We start from the raw sequence: 22,846 nt of genomic DNA, 5'->3' as shown, positions 1-22,846 counted from the left end.
GAACCCAAGGACAAGAAGTAAGGGCAAAATTCATGTTGAAAACAGAAATCTCTTCAGGCAGGGACCTTCTCTTATTATCCATATGTACAGTGCCTAGTGTAACAGGGCCCAAGACGTACTTGGAGCCTTCATACCTTGATATACAACAACTAGATTAACTTCAAACATGAAAATCTCTTTCCCAAAACAGCCAGTACTGACTACAGGGATAAGTCTGAAACCTCCACAACCCACCTCTCCCCTTCCCAGCATACCCACAGGCAAGAATACAGAGCACTGGGTCCAGTGGCCTCCCTCAGTCACTCCACAGAGGGAGTAACAACAGCGGTTGGGAGAATGTGTTTCCCCTACCTTCCCACGCCTCCTCAACTCCCAAACCACACCCTGTCAATTGTGCTTCTCCTCTTTGTCTCCTCCATCCCCTTTTTATTTCTCTCTTCTCTTCCACTTCTACCCAGACCGTCCCCCCAACACCTCTAGATTTGTAGTACAAGTAATTATAAACAAACATTAAAAAAATTCAGACATGGAACAAACAAGATGTGGGCTTGTCAGTACTGTGATCACTGCATATTGAATGCCTTTTCTTGCTCTCCTCCCCAACTTTGACTTTGGGCTTTTGGGACTGCAAAATGGCTGACTGGTGCTTTTGGATATTACTGCAATATAGTTGTTAGTGTTCAGTAATGCTCAGGCAAGAAGATAAAAGGCTTAACACCACTCGTGCATATTAGAAGAGTGTCAATTTCTAGAAATCACCAAGATCCCAGAGAATTTCATTGCTTTTTGTACACAGAGATGCTACTAACCTTGGTGTCTTTACCAAAGACTTTGGAATGAAAACAAATCCAGTTTTCAGATATAAATAACTTTCCTTGGTACAGAATTTCTTTCTGTAGAGCACAGGTAAAACCTATAAACATTAAAAAGAATAATAAAAAAAGGGAAATAAGGACAATCCAGGGAATTACAGACCAGTCAGCTTAACTTTGGTACCCGGAAAGAGAATGGAGCAAATAATTAACCAATCAATTTGCAAACATCTAGAAGATAATAAGGTGATAAGTAACAATCGGCATGGATTTGTCAAGAACAAATTGTGTCAAACCAATCCGATAGCTTTCTTTGACAGTGTAAAAAGCCTTGTGGAGGTGGGGGGGGGGGCAAAGAGGGGGAGAAGCGGTAGATGTGGTATATCTTGACTTTAGTAAAGCTTTTGATACGGTCTTGCATAGCCTTCTCATAAACAAACTAGGGAAATGCAACCTAGATGGAGCTACTATAAGGTGGGTGCAAAACTGGTTGGAAAACCATTCTCAGAGAGTCTCCGCGCTGATTAGGCCTCAACTGGAGTATTGTGTCTAGTTCTGGGTGCCACATTTCAGGAAAGATGTGGACAAATTGGAGAGAGTCTAAAGGAGACCAACAAAAAGGATTAAAGGTCTAGAAAACATGACCTATGAGGGAAGATTGAAAAAAAATTGGGTTTGTTTAGTCTGGAAAAGAGAAGACAGAGGGGGGACATGATAACAGTTTTCAAGTACGTAAAAGGTTGTTACAAGGAGGAGGGAGAAAATTTTTTTTCTTCCCCTCTGAGGATAGGACAAGAAGCAATGTGCTTAAATTGCAGCAAGGGAGGTTTAGGTTGGACATTAGGAAAAACTTCCTGACTGTCAGGGTGATTCAGCAATGGAATAATTGCCTAGGGACGTTGTGGAATCGCCATCATTGGAGATTTTTAAGAGCAGGTTAGACAAACACCTGTCAGGAATGGTCTAGATAATACCTAGTCCTGCCATGAGTGCAGGGGACTGGACTAGATGACCTCTCAAGGTCCCTTCCAGTTCTATGATTATTCAGCACCTTTAATACCTGCAGTCCAGCTAGGGTTGCCAATTTTGGTTGGGATGTATTCCTGGAGGTTTCATCACAGGACATAATTTTAATTAAAGATTATTTTTTAATTCCTGGAGGCTCCAGGATGATCCTGCAGGATTGGCAACCACAAGATGAGCAGAGGTGCTTTAAAAATATCCTGTGCTATTCATAAAAATAAATTGATACATCTCTTTAAAGCACATGAAAGAGTTAGTTATGCACAGAAAAATCTTTAGCGCTCAAACCTTCATGAGTCGGAACTCTGATAAACCTTCAAGGTATTAAAAATGCATTGTAAATAGGGATGAGACAAATGAGTTAAGAAGAATTCAGGAAGTTTCTTACACATGCTGTACTCCTCAATGGAAGGTTTTACATTTAAGTTCGGAAAGATACACACTGTGAAAAAATCCATTCAGCTAAACTGCTCTTATAACAGATGTTCTAGATCCACTACGTAAATGAACAACTGACAGCTTCCATTGTCCTGTCATGGATTCACTTTGCATTCTGGGACAGATAAAACAAGGGTGTGGTACTTACTTTGCTTCAGTGGCTCTGTAGTTGGAACATCCAGAAATAGCTTGTGATAGTGAGCATTTGCCTTGAACTAAAATTAAACAAACACAGAGCACATTTTGGTTATTCCTTCATTAAAATATATTTACCCCCCCTTAATCTGCACACTTGCTTTCTCCTTTAGCATCCTCTATACCACGGTGGGCAAACTTTTTGGCTTGAGGGCCACATCGTGTGCAAAACTGTATGGAGGGCCGGGTAGGGAAGGCTGTGCCTCTCCGAACAGCCTGGGCCCTGCCCTCTATTTGCCCCTCCCACTTCCCGCCCCCTGTCTGCCCCCCTCAAAACCCCAACCCATCCAACCCCCCCGCCCCGCTCCTTGTCCCCTGACCCCCCCCTTCCAGGACCCCTGCCCTTAACTGCCCCCCTAGGACCCCTCCCCCTATTTAATCTCCCCCCATTCCCTGACTGCCCCCCTGAACCTCTGCCCCATCCAACCACCCCTGTCCTCCAACTGCCCCCTGGGACCTCCTGCCTCTGGCCCCAGCCCTCTTACCATGCCATGCTGCCCAGCCAGAGCCAGCCCCGCTGCCGAGCTGCCCAGCATGAGCAGGCAGCCCCGCTGCCCAGAGTGCTGCCTGCGTGGCGGCGGGGGAGGGGCCGGGGGCTAGGCCTCCAGGCCAGGGGCTCAGGGGCCCAGCAGGACGGTCCCCCGCGGGCCGTAGTTTTCCCACCTTTGCTCTATATCTCAGGTACTATGGTGATTAGTGCTACAGAAATGCAGTTAAATGAATAAATACCCCCTTATTCTCAAATTCACCAGTTCTGGAAGTAAAAAATTGCCTTATAGCTCTTCTTTTAAACACCTTAAGAGAAGAGAGCTCAATGCATATTTTATCTGTGTTTGTACAACCTTTATACAACAGAAAGATAGCACTAGTTTTAGTGGTGTGAGAGTGGTACATCCATACTGAGCTTTTCACTAACTTTACAGAGAGAGTCCTCCAGCTCTGCTGTCTGAATAAAGCACTATCTTCTGCAGAGATGATAGAGAAGGAGACACTAGTAACTCCATAGTTAGAGCTGAATTTTCTTCTACAGCTGTACCATCTGTATGTGATGTGAAGAAATTTACAAAGGCAGGGCAGGAGGGGAAATAACACTACTCAACTCTGGGGGCAAAACTACATCCAAACTCCAGCTTAATCAGAGGACAGCAAACAAAAAAACCTCAAAGAACATTTCAAAGTGAGAAATATAGGTTCTAGATGTTGCCACATGAGAGTATCTGCACCAGTAAGTAGATGTGTTATATTTAGAATATATATGCAAAGGGCAAGGGAGACGAGAGAGAGAATATCCCACGGGTGAACTTTTCCAAAAGAATGACATTCTAAAATCTTTTGAACTAAACTGGAAAAGTCATCTTCTGCTCCTGTTAAAGATTGTTCCTTTGTCTCAAATCCTCAGTGGCTGTACTTGGTAGTAAGGCTTCACCTTTTGCACTTACCATGTTTCACTCAATCTCAAAGGCACTGTAAATATCATTACAGTACAATGAACAGTGCTGTTACTGGGCCAGACAATGATAGTATAGTCATTTACTCTAACTAAAAACACATGTTATCTCTATATTACCTGATTTGAGGCATGTTTTTTCCTTTCAGGCTTGGAGTCACTCTTGATATCTGTTGTCAGGAGGGGGCTGTCCACACTGATCTTTGTCCTGAGGGTAAGAAAACATTCCTAATACCATGCTTAGTGTCATTTCATTAGTTTTATTACCATCTGGATGTATATTTCTGTCTATGCACATATTCATCCTTTGTTAACTGTCATTCTTATTCTCCTGTCTCTTGATGACAGCAAAGTGGATAAGGATAGCTAACATCAATTTCAGAACATGGCAAGTCTCACAGATCGATGAAAAGCCTTTTAACGTTAGAGGGAATGTTCATTTGTGGTTTGGAATAAATTAACTACTGTTCATTTCTTTTGTATACTTTGTTCACCTTATAGGCAAAGACTATGACTTTTCTTTGGAATAGAAGAACATGAGGATGCCCTTACTGGGTCAGAACAGTCTGTCTTCTGACAGTGGCCAATGCTAGATGTTTCAGAAGGAATCAACAGAACGGGGAAATTATCGCGTGATTCGTCCTCTGTCGTCTAGTCCCAGCATCTGGCAGACAGAGTCTTAGGGACACCCAGAGCAAGGAGTTGCATCCATGATCATCTTGGCTAATAGCCACTGATGGACCTATCCTCCATGAATTTATCTAATTTTATTTTAGCCCAGTTATAGTGAAAGCCTTCATGACATGCCCTGGCAATTAGTTTCACAGATTGAAGTACTTCTTCACAAAATGCACAGTCCTTATATATGTTTTTAACCTGCTGCTTATTAATTCCATTGGGTGATCCCTAGTCCTTGTTTTAAGGGAAGTCATCATGTGTGTCATTTGATATATTCACTATTGGATTCAAATCTTGAATGATGGTAAGAATATTGACCCTATCAAAAAAAAAAAACCGAACAAAAAAAACCCAAAACACTGTACAGGGACCGTCTGGTAAATTTTTCCTGGGACAGAAATGTCTGACTGGAGAGGTGCAGTTTACCGTGGATATTCTTGTACTTCCTCAAGAGTTTTACATGAAGAAGCTGGGAACACATAGTATGTGCAAGAAGATGCAATAGGCTCATGTGTGTTTGCCTCCTAAGCAAATTTGTGATCCTAGGTTGGTTGTTGCATTTGGTCATCTAAGGAACAGGCAAGAAGACAAGGCATTAGGACTTACATCCCATGGTTGTGAGCAAGTCATCTAGCTGTTTGACTAGGATTTTAAAGCCATCACAGCCTTTGTTTTGTAGGAGTTATTGTATTCCCTGCCACCCAAACTCTTTGATTTATCTTTTTTATAAGACCTAGTACATCCTGCTACAGATATTTCTATCATTGAACTCTGTTTCCCTGTAAGAATGGTGTGACTGAAGAGCTGAAGAGACAGAAGATTCTTACCACAGGGATCCCATATTAGGGCTCAGTTATACCTTTGTCATGAGTAAAGGACTCTACAACATTGTGCTGCACCAGGAGTAGCCCTGGAGCCAGACACAGCCTGGCTCCCAGTCTCTCCCTGTTCTGCAATGGAAGTAACCTGCACCAGGTCTAGATCTGTGCAGTGTACTTCCCCTGGCATGCCAGTATAACTGTGCTAGCTGGTGCACAGAAGGGCTTTGAAGCCATGGTTCTGCCCACTACCTACCTCATTCTGTCCTCTCCTACCTACTTGTATAGGAGGTTGGATGTAGGCGCCCCAAAGAGGTTGCTCTTCCCCTGAAATGCTCCTTTCTGTGTTCCAATAGCTGGCACAAGTGAGCATCAGATATCCCATTTATTCCCTTGTGCAGCTGCACAAGCAGGGCCACAGTCAGGACCTTATGTGTACTAAATATTTATCTTGTTTCTCACCAGTTTTCTGGGATGGGTCTCAGCATTTTTTATTGCTGCTGTTTCTGTTAGTCAGTTTTCTGACATTACCTAGTGGCGCCAGCTTTTTTCCGGTCATCAAAACATTCAGCCTCACTAGTAGGGGTCTGTGGCAACAGGCTGGGTGATTTTCCACCCTTCTTTTTTTCCTCTGCACCATATTCTCCATCTGAACTGGAGTGAGAGAGAGAGAGAGAGAAGTTCTCTTTATCTGAGGGTCAAAAAACAAAAGCCACTACAAGCTGACCTAAAAAAGAAAATTGTCTGCTATGTACTTCAATCATTAATTTTAGATTTTAACATATAAACACTTTAACAATAGGTATTCTTGTATCTTTGACCATACTTGGGAAAACTAAAAGCAAAGCCTCCACTCTTGTTTACTTAGAACTTTAATCTAGTCAGTCTTTTCCTTTCTGTCATACTAACATAGAAACTTAAAATAACCTTCTAGATCAGCTAATGTCTACATAGCACCAGTCACTGTTGTATCCAAGTTCTCTTTTGAAGATTTTTACTGTTTTGAAATTGACAAAAGTCCTTCCCCCCCCCCATTTTTCTGATCAGTTCTATAAATAGCTAACATAAATAGATAGTTTTTTCTGTTAAACCCTTTCCATGATATGCATTTCAAAAAGTTGTCTTGTTTCCTAGGATGCAGCAAAATGCACAGAGTGTCGCTATAAAGTCTTATCAGGGCATATGGTAGAACCCACCAATAAGCCCCAAGTTAAAGACAACAGTAAAAGAACACAGAGCATTCTCACTAACATGCAGGAAAGTTTAAAAACAAAACAAAAACCAACCAACCAAACAAAACCCAACCCAACCCCGCTATCATTTTGAGAAAAGCACCAATCTAGCCGAGGGATAACTTCAAACCCTACCTATGAATGTGGGACTGCTTTGTTTTCTCAAGCCATGTTCAAATGTCGTACTTTATAACGCTTTCAAAAAAAGCAAACAAGTAGCCTATCTTGTTCCTTGTACTCAAGTGTACAGCAACAGCTCTTAAAATCTATTTATTTGGGAAATTTAATGCCAGCAGAGCTATCAAAATATGAGTATTCAATGTAGAGTACACTTAATGCAAAAATATAACTATTTAGTACACACTGTTGTTTAGTGTCCTGGAAAGAATCTTCAACCACAGACCTGATATCATCTGAGCAACATGAGCTGTAGTATTGAAATTCTAGCACGGGGAAAAATTACCAGAAATTAAAGTGCTACTATCACACAATCAGTCATGTTTGTTTGTGGTTCCAAGTAGTAAAGGAATAAATCTAAACTAAATGAGTTTAGTGCTTCATTGAGTCAAGTAATACAGGGAGTTAGAATTTTTTAAATTTTCTAATCAACCTACAAGCTATATGTTGTGCTTAACACATTCTTTATAGCCAATTATAATAAAAGGAAAATCAAGTTAAGGCAGAGTTCCTCTTAATTGGAACCAACAGGTCCCATTTGACCCTTCAGTCACTACTTACTACAGAGTTTCCATGAAAGCCTTTTTATTGCATTTTATTTGAATGCGAAGAAGCATCTGTCAGGTTTATGAAGGTGACCTAGGTCACAATATAGGATCTGTGTTTAACAGCCTGCATATCAGACTGAAATCCATCTTTCCCATGGCAAACACATATACTACCATACTAATTAAGTTATATAGTAGCCAAATTTAAACAAAAACACAACCCTTTGCAAAATTTGCCCTGATGCTTAATACTATCCTAGAATTTTATATATATATATATATGCTCATGGGTTCAAGTCTAAAGGCAAAGGAGGAGGCTGTCCAACCATCTGTATTTTTAAGCCTCTTTCCTCTGTCCCCATCCATTGTTTAAAACTGTACTATTCCACCTTGGAAGTTGATATTGATTTTTTTTTTAAATGAAAAAGGTATCAGTTGAGGGTAGAATCCCCTGGTATGCATGGATTTTAGTTATAAAGTTGCTTAGATTTTTTTTTAGTAAGCTACCACATACATCTCTTATTTTGGGGATAAAATCCTAGAAAGATTAGACATTTTTCAACAAACATCAAGGAAAATAAGAAGGTATGGTAAATGTTGAATCTGTCAACATTAACTGTGTTCCTTAAAAGTGGTCCTGGATGACTTCAATTTTCCAGGGACCTCTCAGTGTAGTATTTATAGATCTGTATGCAATTTTACAATGGTTATACAGATGGCAAGGCAAACACAGTCCAGACCATCAAATGTCATTGGATAATGACATTACACAATGTAACTTCAATTAAAAGTTTTGGCAGATATTTTAAATTACTATACCAAGACCAAGGCCATGTCATTCATATTAGCACTGGCCTTCTCAGACTGACTACAATCTCATATTTTCACTTGGAACTGCACAAAGAAATCAAGAGAGCGTCTATGTGATGTTGGCTGAGTGAGGTCAGGAGAGAAACATTGCAAAATGCTTGTGCAAATCTCAGCCAACAACTGATTACTAATGTTTATTTTCTAGGACACAAATAATCAGAGTCTTATACCTTATTTACATAGGGATTTATAAATTTGAAAGCTTGAGAGAACACCCACCTGTTGAGCAACCAGTCCCACACACAGTGAATTTAATGCCTGTGAAAGAGATACCAAATTGACATTTGCTAAGGAAAATTCCATTTACCCACAGAACAGCCAAAGCACAGGAATCAACACAGCAAGTTTCCACACAGTTCCATCAATGGGTGCCAGTTTTACCAGAGGTAACAGCTTTCAGTGACTCTGATCTAACCTGAACCAGCAATCTAGAGGTGTTGGGTAGCACAAACCTTTTACATCAAGAACCCAAACCAGCAGTTTTATTTAGTTTGAGGTTCCAATAGGCATGAACCTCAAAGAGGACTTTGGTCAGGCCCTGGGCTGGCCAGGGATGCTCCCTCCCACTACAGACCAGGTTGTGGCTATCTTACGGGCATAGAAGGGCCTATGGTCCTTTAGCCACTTCTTATGATGGCTTCAGGAGGTAGTCAGCTGTCTCTCTCTCCCTCCATCTCAATGCTTAAGCTTCCCAAGAGAAGTAACTTGCTAGAGAGGGAAGTAGGCAGTGTTGGGATTGGGGAGCGTGGGTGTGCACACACCTTGAATTTAAGTAACCCTTTACTGGATGTAGGATTGTTATTTATATTACTGCCATGTTGAGAGGCTCCTGTGGGAATCAGGTTCACACCAGACTGGGCACTGTAAAAACTATGTAAAGAGGTTACAGTGCTGCTTAAAGAGCAAGTTGACAGGACTTAAGTAGTGACACAAAAACAATAGGGAAGGAAGGATGAGGAACAATGAAGCATCATGCAGTTATTCAGGATTTCTCATGGGACTCAACAAGATAAAGAGAAGTGGTTAAATCTCTGTATAATATACAAATACCCTTTTCACCTCTTCCTTTCTCCTGTAACAACTCATAATAGTGAAATTCCTGCCCTAATCCTTTACAATCTTCAAATCCTTTGCAACCTATGATCCACTGAGTAGTTTTGGTTCCATCTTGTTTTATTTTTTTCTTTCAATTAATCCCTCCTCCCTATTTACTTTAACTGCAGAACGGTGGCATAAATGACTTCACACCTAAAATTCCCTTCCCCTGAAATCGGTCCATCATTCAATCCCTTGCCTTCTCTCCCGACAGCAACTCCACCGTACTACGTTATTCCTGTTACTTGTTCTGAGGGATTTGGGGGGGGGGGGGGGCTGGGCTCAGCCCAACCTGTTCGCCTTCTCTCTTCACTGCATCTCTAAAAGCAACCAAAGTCCTTTTTCCCCCTCAGGCCTTGCCTCCAGGAAGAAGAGGGAGAGTCCTGCCCATGTATGGATGCACCTGATTAAAGTAAAGAAGTTTAAGGAGACTCCATTCCGGCAAATGTGTGTTCATGGGTCACAGCTACAAATGCCTTCCTACGTATGCTTCATATATACGCTCCACCAACACACTGCCACATTCACCTAGCTCCTGCAATCAGAAATTCCGTACAAAAGGAGTAAATCTTCATTTCCTCTCATATGAATCTACAGATACCAGTTCGCTAAAGCTGAAATCTCTGGAAACTAACTCATCACAGCTGTAAAATATCAGCAATCGCGTGTAATTTCTCTGCCATTTCAGGCGCCTTAGACATTGGTGGCACCTTAATCCGTCCAGTTCTCTGCCTGTGGCACATAGCCTAGTTTCCTGAGAGTCTCCTTTCAGTTGTTGGATTGAGTGTGGTGGCCTGTTATATACAGGAGATTAGACTTAGATGATCTAGTGTTCCAAAGTTTTGCAATTTGAAGACAAAAAAAAAAAAGTTACGGTAGGTGTTCTTTTGCTTAACAGGATTTTCATGCAAGTGGACCATTCTTTAAATATCAAGGTGAAATGTCAAGATTTTGAGTTTGTTGTGAATATATACATTTAAACGCACAACTCTAACGCTAATAGAATATCTGCTTCAAGATGAACATGCAAAAAAAAAATCTACCTACTTTTCAGACATGCCACCCCCTTAAAAAAAATCGCTTTCAGGTTTATTATTGCACAAAGGAACTATATTTTAATGTTGGATAGATTCATCTTCACTGATGAGTCACACAATTAAAATGACATCATAAAATTAGGGACATTAAAAGGATATGAACTCTGTGTATTAGAAAAACAGTTGGTTACACTACAGAGAATAATATACACCAAGAATGGAACTGAGGAATGCAAGATTAACTCACAGCAAAGGAAAAAAAGAGCAGAGAAATATATTAACAAAAAGCAGTGTACTGAATGTCTCTCTAATGAAGTGTACCGAGACACATCATTAGTCAGCACATTTAAAAAGTCATGGGAACTAGATCTTGTCTCTTTTATACACTGTATCTAAACACAGAAAACTAGTGACAGACCTGGGAGCCCAAGTTCTTTATGCTACAGAAAGAAAGTTCCTTTTGAACTCAAAAGAATGTCTTCTGGATTAGAACATCAGCCACTCAGACTTGTAGCTAACCTATGCTGCAAAAATTGTATTAAGTTGATTACAATAGAATTTTTCAAAGGAAAACAAATTCAAAGAAAGCTACTATTATGAAGTATAATTGCTACTAAAAACCTCTGGTACATCCTGTTCCCTTTGCACTCACCAAAGGCCACTTTCTGTTTTTTTTTTGGCAGATGTTGAATGAAAGTTGCTTACAAATATTCAGTGTTATTTGACCAACAGGTACGTTAAAAGTTTAATAATAAGCGGCGTTAATGCATTAATTAAGTGTTCTGAGAAAGGTCCAATAAATTTGTTTTTTAGTTCTCAACACATAATTCAGCAAAAATGAAATAATCCCTAAAACACACAAAAGCGTATTATGTAGATTCTTAATATTCTGTAGGTTTGCTCATATTTCCTAGAGTGGCTATTCTCGCCTTCCAAGTGCACCCTCTCTTGGAGATCAAAAGCTATCTTAAGTACTGTCCCACTAACTGCTTGTTTAGTAAGCTGTCTCATCCATTTAGAGCAGAAACATGCTGCTTGGATGACCAGTTCTGAAACTCCACCATCACAAAGGCTGCCATTTGTTCACGTGCAGTGTTTGTTCAGAATTAGAAAATATTCAACAGATTAGAAAGCAACTTCTCCGGTTTGCAATGCCATAACCCCCTGTCTGTATACTGTGCTACAAAATCCCTCCTGGCCAGAGGCAAAGTCCTTTTACCTGTAAAGGGTTAAGCAGCTCAGGTAACCTGGCTGGCACCTGACCCAAAATGACCAACGAGGGGACAAGATAATTTCAAATCTGGAGGGGTGGGTGGGGAAAAAGGCTTTTGTCTGTCTGTATGATATCTTTGCCGGGAACAGATCAAGGATGCAAGCCCTCCAACTCCTGTAAAGTCAGTAAGTAATCTAGCTAGAAAATGCGTTAGGTTCTCTTTGTTTTGTCTTGTGAAATTCGCTGTGCTGGAGGAAATGTGTATTCCTGTTTCTGTGTCTTTGTAACTCAAGGTTTTGCCTAGAGGGATTCTCTATGTTTTGAATCTGACTGCCTGTAAGATTACCTTCCATTCTGATCTTACAGAGTTGTTCTCTTATCTTTTTTTTGTTCTTCTAATAAAGTTCTGTTTAAGAATCTGTCTGGGTTTTTTGGGTCTTAAAAATCCAAGGCTGTCTGTGCTCATCTTGTTTATTCTCAAGCCTCCCTAGGAAAGGTGGTGCAAGGGCTTGGGGGGATATTTTGGGGGAATAGAAACTCCATGTGGCCCTTTCCCTGATTCTTTGTTAAATCACTTAGTGGCGGCAGCATTTTACCTAATCCAAGGGCAAAGACTTTGTGCCTTGGGGAAGGTTTAATTTAAGCTGGTAGAAATAAGCTTAGGGGGTCTTTCATGTGGGTCCCCACATCTGTACCCTAGAGTTCAGAGTGGGGAAGGAACCCTGACAAACCCCAATATTTTGACTAGTTTTGAATCCAATCAGTTCTGTCTTGAATGCTGAAAACATTGCCTCTAAAGATAGACTGTCAGGGACTGTCTGTCACTGTCTACCTGTTACCCAGATTACTCTTACTGTCCTGGATATTTAAGGACTTCCTTTGCAACAGCCTAAAGAGATGCTGTTAAATTTAATCTGCCAAGCGAGTAACGTGTGGTACATCGTCCCTGGCCCATGTCTTTATTGGTTGGTGTATGATGAACTGGGAAATATCTGTATTATTTTTATGAATATGGTGCATGCAACTGTGGGTATGTCTGCACTGCAATTAAACACATGTGAGTGGCTGGTGTCCGCTGACTTGGGCTTATGAGGCTCGGGCAGTAAAACTTTGGTGTAGACTTTTGGGCTCAGGCTGGAGCCCAAGCTCTGGGACCCTTCCCCCTCACAGGGTCACAGAGCTGGCCCAACAGTCTACACTGCAATTTTACAGCCCCACAGCTCAAGCCCAAGTCATCTGACATGGGCCAGCTGCAGGTGTTTAATTACAGTACAGATGTACCCTGTGTGTTTAGTTATGAGGGGTTACTTGATGTGGTGTTGTTAAAGAGACCAAGCAGGGAAAGCAAAACGACGACACAGGTAAGAGCCCTTGAGGAAACCATGGGAAGCTGTTTATTGGGGAATACCTCCTTCTGAGCTCCAGCCAAACTAAGAATGATTTACTCTTCCCAAGCCTAGGCCTAGGATCAAACAAAGTTACTAAATCATTACAACACACAGGGCCTAGAAAAGAGGGGGTTTGGGTGAGCCAAGGGGGGCTGCCCAGCAAGAGCTACTGGCATACAAGGAGAGACAGAGAGCATGCTGCAAGCAGGAGAGTGTGCTATTCCCAGCCAGAAATGGAGGTAAGTAGGCTAGATGAAATGTAGCAAAGCTTTCAAGGAAAGGTAAATATAGGGAAAATATATGCATACAGCTTTACTGTTTTTATCCTTCACTTTGTATGCTGTGTACTTGGATAAGAGAATAAATAAATACTTTCTTTTGAAGATGCTGGCTCTATGTCCCTGTGAACTTGTATCGTCACAGGCTGATAGAGAAAGAAGGTTTACAGGTGCCAGCCCCGGTTGGACTTGTTGTGTTACCATGTTTGGTACTGCTGTTTAGAGATCCGGACTAGAGCAATTGAACAATATAGTTCTGGCCAGATACGGGTGAAAAGAGCAAGCCAAAGGGGTATATGTCAGAAGGACTAAAAGAGAAACTGCATTTTGACCTGTAACCATGACAGCTGGCATCCTATCTTTACTAGATAAGGATGTGGTGAGTCACAATGAAGCAGACATGCCACTAACACCATATAAAATCCATAACCATGCTCAGCATTTAAAAGGAATAGAATCTGTTTATTCTGAACTGTCCTGTTGTCTGGAGTTAAACATCTAAGCTCTGTAGCATACACCTATCCTGCTTCTGGGGTATAATATACACACAGGTATTGTGATTTTGACAGTGATTCAGAGAGCAAATACTATTGAAACATGTTCACAACTCCAAGCAGAATACATCTAGACTAAGAGTGAAGAAATGAAGAGCTGCTTAATGGGCCAAACAAGAAGCTAAGTAGACCAACGGTGTACTCAAGTGGATGGAGTAAATTTATCTCTGTCAAATTTAGAACACAGTACTCTGGCCAGTACATACAAAAGCCCAAAACTGAGCATCTGATTTTGGAAGGATACCATTTCAGTTGTATGTTGGAGGGGTAAAGTTGTCAGACATATCTTTATACATGTGAGGAGAGAGTGTGTTCAAAGCTTAAGGAATTCAAGAACACTACAACCGGGGGTCAGCTTGTTATTACAAGTGGATACAAAGCTAAAGATAGTGGATGCTCTATTCCAGGGGTTGGCAACCTGCGGCACACGTGCCAAAGGTGGCACGTGAGCTGATTTTTAGTGGCACTCTGCTGCCAGCCAGGGTCCCGGCCGCCGGCCCTGCTCAGCCCTGTGCTGGCTTGGATGGACGGAATCCTGGGCTAGCAGCATGCTGAGCCAGGCTGGCGGCCGGGACCCCAGATCTGGGGTTCTGGCCACCGGCCCCTGCCAGCCGGTATCGCGGCCACTGGCCTCGTTCAGCCTGCTGCTGGCCTGGGATTCTGTCCATCCAGGCTGGCAGCCAGATGAGTGGGGCCGGCAGCCGTCTGAGGTTCCATCTGCCGCCTGCGCTGCCATTCTGGGATTTCGGCTGCCGGCACCGCTCAGCCCGCTGCCAATCTCGGGTTCTGTTGGGGGGCCCTGTAAAATTTATTACTGGCATGCAAAACCTTAAATTAATGAAGACTTGGCACGCCACTTCTGAAAGGTTGCCGACCCCTGCTCTATTCTTTTCTAGCAGACATTAATGGTCTGCATATCTTCAGTCCTTTTGAGAGCAATGCTAGGAGGCTAATTCTCTCATTATACAAAAAACTCACTGAGCCAAATATAAACACAACAGAGTGAACCTGCTATAGTTGATGTGACTATATTTGAGTTATACCCTCTGCCCTCCCTCCAGCTATCCCTCTCTCTTTTACCAGATCTTCTGAACACCATTGTTTTGCTCAGTGTCAGCCCTTCTCAGCAGTCTGAGAATGCACTGGGCCTATGATTGACTGCATTTCCATGTGTGCCGTAGGTATATTTTGCCTATGAAATGGCTCTTAGGATAACACAGAAAGGATTTGGGGACATTAGCACTGCAGAGTTTGCTTTTGCTCACTGCTGGTGGTTATTTTTTGCTACAGGTTATATTTGTGAGGGTGAGGAAGTAGAGTTATTTGAATATTTATTGATGTATTCTCACTTTGCAGCAGTACCTTTAAACATAGCAATATACAAATTTGGTTTGAAATTTTGGTATCCTTATATAGTATTAGAAAATTTGAATACATTTTAATTTTAAACAAGTAATGAATTTTGTCTAATAAAACAATAAAATTCTCTAGTCATTAAGCATGGACTTATACCTTTTAAAACAGCAAAATAAAACAAAAAGGAAAGGTATCTTATTTTATTGAACTTTTTTAGCCCAGTGGATAAACACTTCACATAATAACCAGATCAAGTCTCACACCATAGTACCTCAGCAGACAGCAGTAAGGTCATTGTGACATTGTGGACATCATTAGCATGTAAATTCTCAGTTCTTAAATACCATCCATTATTAACAGGCAGTATTCCCTGTCTAATCAAAGACAGACTGCTATCAAGTTCTATAGAAAAATAGAAACAAATTCCTTGTGCCATTAAGTGAGAGGCTAATATTTTATAAAAATAAAGAACAGAACAAACCAGGAATGTAAGCCATTCTGGTTGTTCTATCTTTCTTCAGAATGTCCCCAGTCCATCTGTCCACTTCAAAAGTAAATAAATAAATAAACAAATAAATAAATAATAAAATCACTCCAAAACCTCACCACTGCAACTAGCCTCAGCAGAAAGTCCAAGGACAGAGCACTATTCTCGAAATCAAAGCAAGGCCAGATCCTGTGGGGCAGCCAGGCTCCTGGTGGAGCTGAGAGCCTGCACTCTCAGCTCCCCACACTGCCCCCTAAGGTCAGTGGAAATGCTCCTGGTGAGGATAAGTGCCACCAACTGAAGGCGGGTAGTGTGGACATGAACCACCGCCGTAATTACTGTGGTGGCTGTAAATTGACCTAATATAGGTCAACTTAAGGTTTTAGTGTAGACATGCCCTAAGTTTTATTCAAGATCAAGAAAGGGAGAGATGAGGCACCTGGAGGTCTGCGATTCCAATTCTCTTCTGCCAAATTAAATAAGGGAAAAATGCAGTTGCCTGCAGAACCTGCTAACAGTCATACTTACAATAGGGCCTGACAAATATTCATGGTTTATGAAAATCCATGGCTGCCACCTAACAGTGCAGTCATTTGTGGGCATCGTCACAGGAGCAAACAAGTGAGGAAACGAAAGCTTGACTTCACCACTGGAAAGTCTTCTTCACATGAGTGTGAGCCAAGTTTTCAGATTTAGCTGTGCTTATGCAAGAGATCTGTGGCACAAATATGGTAGGTTCTTCTGTATCCTTTTAGCAATGGTTAGTTGTACCAGGTGCTTTTAAAAATACAGATACAAGGAATTCTTTTTTTTTTTTTAAACTTAACATATTCAAAGAATTTTAGTGAAAAAGTCCTACTGGCTCCCTTTTTAAAAATGGTATAGTTCAGCACTCACAGTGAGAGATTAGGCTGCTAGATGCAGTGTAATCAGGATCTCTTCTCTTTTACAGCACTTTTTAGAAGGATTCTGTTTTGATATCAGAAAAGGAGTACTTGTGGCACCTTAGAGACTAACCAATTTATTGGAGCATAAGCTTTCATGAGCTACAGCTCACTTCATCGGATGCATAAAGTGGAAAGTACAGTGAGGAGATTTATATACACACAAAAAGAAAAGGAGTACTTGTGGCACCTTAGAGACTAACCAATTTATTTGAGCATAAGCTTTTGTGAGCTACAGCTCATTTCATCGGATGCATACGGTGGAAAGTTTAGAAGATCTTATTATATACACACACAGCATGAAAAAATACCTCCTCCCACCCCACTCTCCTGCTGGTAATAGCTTATCTAAAGTGATCACTCTCCTTACAATGTGTATGATAATCAAGGTGGGCCATTTCCAGCACAAATCCAGGGTTTAACAAGAATGTCTGGGGGGTAAGAAAAAACAAGGGGATATAGGCTACCTTGCATAATGACTAAGCCACTCCCAGTCTCTATTCAAGCCTAAGTTAATTGTATCCAATTTGCAAATGAATTCCAATTCAGAAGTTTCTCGCTGGAGTCTGGATTTGAAGTTTTTTTGTTGTAAAATAGCGACTCATGTCTGTAATTGCGTGACCAGAGAGATTGAAGTGTTCTCCGACTGGTTTATGAATGTTATAATTCTTGACATCTGATTTGTGTCCATTTACTCTTTTACGTAGAGACTGTCCAGTTTGACCAATGTACATGGCAGAGGGGCATTGCTGGCACATGATGGCATATATCACATTGGTGGATGTGCAGGTGAACGAGCCTCTGATAGCGTGGCTGATGTTATTAGGCTCTGTGATGGTGTCCCCTGAATAGATTATCATACACATTGTAAGGAGAGTGGTCACTTTAGATAAGCTATTACCAGCAGGAGAGTGAGTTTGTGTGTGTGGGGGGGGGGGGGAAGGGAAGAAACCTGGATTTGTGCTGGAAATGGCCCAACTTGATTATCATACACATTGTAAGGAGAGTGATAACTTTAGATAAGCTATTACCAGCAGGAGAGTGGGGTGGGAGGAGGTATTTTTTCATGCTGTGTGTGTATATAATAAGATCTTCTAAACTTTCCACAGTATGCATCTGATGAAGTGAGCTGTAGCTCACGAAAGCTTATGCTCAAATAAATTGGTTAGTCTCTAAGGTGCCACAAGTCCTCCTTTTCTTTTTTCAGAGTAGCAGCCGTGTTAGTCTGTATCCGCAAAAAGAACATGGCTGCTACTCTGAAACCTGTCATTATGTAAAGTTCTATAGGTTGGACTCGCTGGAAGTAAGCAATTGTCTACTAGGCAATTGTCACCTGTGTATCTTCTTCCCTCAGGTGAGAATCTCTTGCTGTTTTGTCAATGGAAAAAGGACAACGTGTCTGTAAAGGCCTCTGGCTTTTTACCTTGTTTGTGAGAAAGCATTGAGTATTTCTCTCCATTTGATTCAGCTATTGCTCCCTGAAGAGCTTTCTTTCTATGGAAAATACAGAGGCCGACAGAAGCTGCTGTACTTGGCTATCTGCCTTCTACGTCCTGAGCCAGAGCTTCTTGTGCAATATAGCATTTGAGGAAATAGCTCTGGCAGAGAACTTAATTGTATCTGGAAGTTGTCAAAGAATACTGGTTAAGACAGTTTTTTTCTTATTGATTTTATCTTTGAAGGTTGCTAGACCAAGCAACAGCTCTTCTAGCATAAGGGCTGGCAGTAACACATGCCTGCATGGTAAATTAAATTTACACTTTCTTCCTCAAGGGCCTGTCAACTCATCTCTCTGGTCATGGGTGTGCAGAGTGGGAAGAGTCAGCTGAGTGGCAGTATTAGATCCCACTGCAACATCTGCTTTGGGAAGCTGTACAGAGTTCATATAATTTATTCTTCAAAGAGATATAGAGCAGCTTCCAAATGAGAGCAGTTTTGTATAGCTTCTCTGATTAAGCACAGTAGGGTGGGTTTGGTTCTCTTGGTAACTGCCTGTTGACAATGAGGATCTGTTCTAGCTTCAGGAAGGAAATGTACCATTATTCCAACTACAGGATAGAAGCGTTTGTGTGGCTGGGGTGGGGAAGAGAAAAGATATTGGTATTATATTTGGACATCAACTGGCAGATATGACACTCAGAGGTCCTGTGGCCACTATTGAACATTAGAAGAGAGCCCCAATTATAAAGCTGCTGTCGGGGCTGTAGGCAGCTAAGTCTAGTGGTTGGAGCAGGAGTTGGAGTCAGGAAGTCGAGCCAAGGGTCAGAGGTGAATTCGGAGACTGGGGAAAGGATCAAGAACAAAAGCAGGAATCAGGAGCAAGGAAAGCAAGTAGGATTCAGGAGTCACACAAGAAGGCAGGGTCCAACGTAACAGCCAGGTAGAGCCCAGTTGTGGGGACAACTTCCTGTGGGTTTAAATAGGAAGCCCAGTCAAATCAGAATTCATGGTGTTTCTCCAATCAAGCCTGGGAAGTCCTCCCCGAGGTCACTTCAGGTTTCATTGTCTCTCCTGCTCAGTGGCAGCAGAGAGGCAAAAGTCAACTGGGGACCCTGTGGACACATCTTGAAGACCTGTAGGGTCATGACAGTTGCCAGAAAAAATTCTTCATAGACAATCTGTGTGTGTAAGAGTAACAGTGGTACAAAAAGGGTTGGAATCTTGTTATTTTAGGAGTTTAGTCAACGGGACTAGCTGGTGTAAAGCAAAAGCCTACATAAACTCATGCTCCTGTATGTGACATACACAGTAAGAGAGATAAGATGGATGATGTAATAACTTATTGGACCTGCTTCTGTTAGTGAAAGACAAGCTCCTGAGCTACACAGAGCTCTTTTTCAGGTATCACATAGTAAGACACAGACAGGCAGCTTTGTACTTTTGTGTGTTGACAGTATACATGACCTGCAGGGCAACCAGGGTAAATTTACATGGCCTAATTTTCAGGAGTACTCAAGAGCCACAACTGCAAATGAAGTCAGACAAGTGCAGGTGCTCAGCACTTCTGAAAATCAGGTCCAGAGCATGCATTATAGGCAAGGCTGGGAGCACTGCCTATTAGTAATATTGCCTAACACTTCCCATTGTAAAACCATGGTATCAGTCCCTTTTAGCTTTGGCAAACTGTTTCAGCTGAAATTTTCTATGCCAGGTATCTGCCTAAGGTGGATTCATTTCTGGGAAAATTTCAGACAAAAATAGTTCAGCCATTTCCAAGACTAAGGCTAGGAAAACACGCATTGTTTTCTCCCTATAAAAATAAATCAGACCAGCTTAATTCTAGTATTTCCTAAGTTGAGGGCTTGCAACCTTAAGTAATGTTCTTTTAAATGTAGTTTTTGCATGTAGTATAAGAGAGGATTATGAACATGGTACTATTGATCAGAGGACACTAAACCCTTCCATTGCAAAGTTCCAAGCATGTAAGTGTAGCATAGATGCACACTTAAAAAACAGAAAAGTGAAGAGCAGACATTTAACGGCTACCGAGCCTAGCTGAAGATTGACCAGGTTAACTCTTCATAACTAGAAACACTAAATTGCAGTCAGCTGCCAAAACCCTTCACAACAAAAGACACCACACACCAACAACCCCACGTATACAGAAAGAGATGGGAGGAGGGTCTTTACCACAGTTTCAAACTCTCTACCCCTTGCATGGCCCTATGTCACACAGCTCAAAGTACCGTGTACTGCCACATGAACGTCAGCAGACGAGGGCCCCCCCATTTTTTCCTTCTCCCAACCCGTGATTATTTATCAAACAGAAATTGAAGTGAGCTGTAGCTCACGCTCAAATAAATTTGTTCATCTCTAAGGTGCCACAAGTCCTCCTGTTCTTTTTTGCGAATACAGATTAACACGGCTGCTACTCTGAAACCTAGAAATATTTACGTTTCCAATTATTATCTACAGTATACATATAATTTTATCTGATATGCATTATGACACTCTCTCTCTACTCCTAGCAGCACACAGTTTTTATGTAATTATTTTCTACTGCTCTTGGAAGCACTTGTTTTTATATTTTCTCTCAGTATTAAGGAATATTTTTGCTTACCCTACCTGTAATGCCCTAACAAGACCTGCACTCATTTTTAAGTTAAAACCCTTCATTTCTTAAAAAGTCTGGCGCACCACGATTAGCAAGACAAAATTTGTCCCTGTGTTGTTGTCATTAGCGCACGGAAGGGACCATCTAATACTACTAGAACCTACTACTCCAGTGCGCTAGGTCACAAATACACACCACATACTGTGTTCAGCAGAAACCAATTATGTCCTGTTTTAACTGGCGTATTGTCTGGAGTTTTCTATCCCAGACAGATTTAGAGAGCATGGACCTGATTCTCTCTTCAGTATAAATCAGAGTGGCTCCATTGAAGTCAAAGGAATTAAGTGTATGTGACAGGAGAATAAGGCTCCATACATTACATACAACGTGAGATCCAGATACTTATGACCACAAGGAATTTGCATCATGACATCAGTGACAGGAATGCCAGTTTGGAAGCAATTTAAGGAATCTTGATGCGTTTAGGAAGAGCTTCAGAGAACAACTTGTCTGAGGACTATAGAGAAGAAAAAAGAGTTTAACGTATGAAATGATGGCACAAGATACTTTAGCTCAGCATTTCTGGGGAAAACCCCATCCCAGAACCATGGACTGTGAGCTTGGCACAGAGGCACAGTGAGAAGAGAGGGATGCTTTTCAAACACCAGAGGAGCGTACACATTGGTTATTTCAATGTGGACACATTTAATGACACTCGTTTAAGTACCGTAGGGTTCTAGACAGATAGTTACAATTACATTTCATAGAAACAGCAACAAGCCAATCCCCAAACAAAGCTTCCATATCTCAGATCCCACAAAACCCTCACACTCCTCAGCCATCCCCAAGTGCTGTTTTACAGACACTGGCTCTGACAAATGCCCCAAGATTAGCGAAGGTAGATTATTGTGGACCAACAGGCATGGGGTAGGACCAATTTCCTGTTCAAGGGGCCCCCAAGGAGTCCAACCAGCAGTCCTCTCTTACAAACCAAAGTACCTCCAGTTGGAGTGCCTCTGCTGATTGTCAACTGCACTGCTTGGGCACATGGAGTGTGGGGGTGGTCTCTCTTACAGACAGCTCCCAAGCCACTGGGGACACAGGCCATGGTGAGCACACTGCCTCAGAGAGATAGGAGCAGCCTGATGGAGGGTTTTGAATATCAGTTGGATTGCATATTCAGTGGGAAGCCAGCACAGATATTTGAGCACAGAGACAGTATTACATAATTACTCCTTTTTTAATAATTGAGCTCTTCTTTCACCATATGGAAATTTGTAAGATTAATTATTATTTAGCAAAGCATCAGAATGGTCCAGTGATTTGGGCACTACCCTGGGACTTGAGAGACATGGGTTCAGATTTATGTCCTGCCACAGACTTCCTGTGTGATCACTTAGCGTTTCTGTGCTTTGGTTTGTTCTCTGTAAAATGGGGATAAATAGCACTTCCCTACCTCATAGGTTTGTTGTGAGGAAAAATACATTAAAGATTGTGAGGTACTCAGATACTATGGTAATGAGGACTATATAGAGTCAGAGTGTTATCCCACCTGTGTATCAGGAAACCCAGGTTCTCTTAAAATTGAAGCTTTGCCAGAAAAGCTTATGGGAAGGGGAGAGAGAGAGAAAAAACAGGTCTGATAGCGTTTTAAAAACATGATCTAATGTCATAAGGATTGTATTACTTGCTTCTGCAAAAACACAACATTACAGAGTTTCAAGTGACATGAAACCCTTTGATGGCAGGGTTTGTTTACATCCTTTGCACTCACAAAGTCACACACTTCCACAATTAATGTGACACTGATCTTTTTTTTTTTTTTAAATATGTTGTCTAGTGCTCTGAGAGTTTTCAGAAATCAGATAAACAAGGCTCCCAACTCCTGCTTTACAAAAATAAAAAGATTGCTGTAGTAAAAATCAAACAAAACACCCTTAAAAGGAGTGTCATTTAAACTACAAATGTGCACTTGATTTTATGTGCTACTGTAACTAGAAGAGGATCTCATAGGTATCTTCTATTTAGACTCACACAGCCTGGGGCAGTCCAAGTGTATGTATTTAGTCTAAAATTCATGTATTATTCTATGCAAAAAATTGCTATATGATTAACAAACATAGGTCCCGATTCCACAAGTAGATCCACGTGACCAGACCTTCGCACCATAAAAGCACCATTGAAATTAATAGGGATCCACCA

General features: G+C 41.5%; 1 protein-coding gene across 7 annotated transcripts in view; it reads right to left on the bottom strand.

Moving 5' to 3' along the window:
* GRAMD2B (GRAM domain containing 2B) overlaps window positions 1–22,846 on the bottom strand; it is a 75,716-nt gene that overhangs the window by 24,605 nt on the left and 28,265 nt on the right. For 3 of the 7 annotated variants that reach the window (XM_073344843.2, XM_073344842.2, XM_073344845.2), the window contains exons 2-5: window positions 5,943–6,065; window positions 4,036–4,123; window positions 2,422–2,488; window positions 810–913 (exon numbers count right to left, since the gene is read on the bottom strand). In XM_073344843.2, the coding sequence (XP_073200944.1) occupies window positions 810–913; window positions 2,422–2,488; window positions 4,036–4,123; window positions 5,943–6,065 (382 nt within the window). Of the gene's footprint in view, window positions 1–809; window positions 914–2,421; window positions 2,489–4,035; window positions 4,124–5,873; window positions 5,911–5,942; window positions 6,066–13,343; window positions 14,102–22,846 lie in introns of those variants that run through there. The other 4 variants (XM_073344846.2, XM_073344844.2, XM_073344848.2 and 1 more) reach the window with 3 other exon arrangements.

This window comes from Lepidochelys kempii, chromosome 5, assembly GCF_965140285.1.
Source record: "Lepidochelys kempii isolate rLepKem1 chromosome 5, rLepKem1.hap1, whole genome shotgun sequence".
NCBI lineage: Eukaryota > Metazoa > Chordata > Testudines > Cheloniidae > Lepidochelys > Lepidochelys kempii.
The sequence above is the reverse complement of the archived record's forward strand: the minus strand, read 5'-3'. Positions and strand labels throughout refer to the sequence as shown.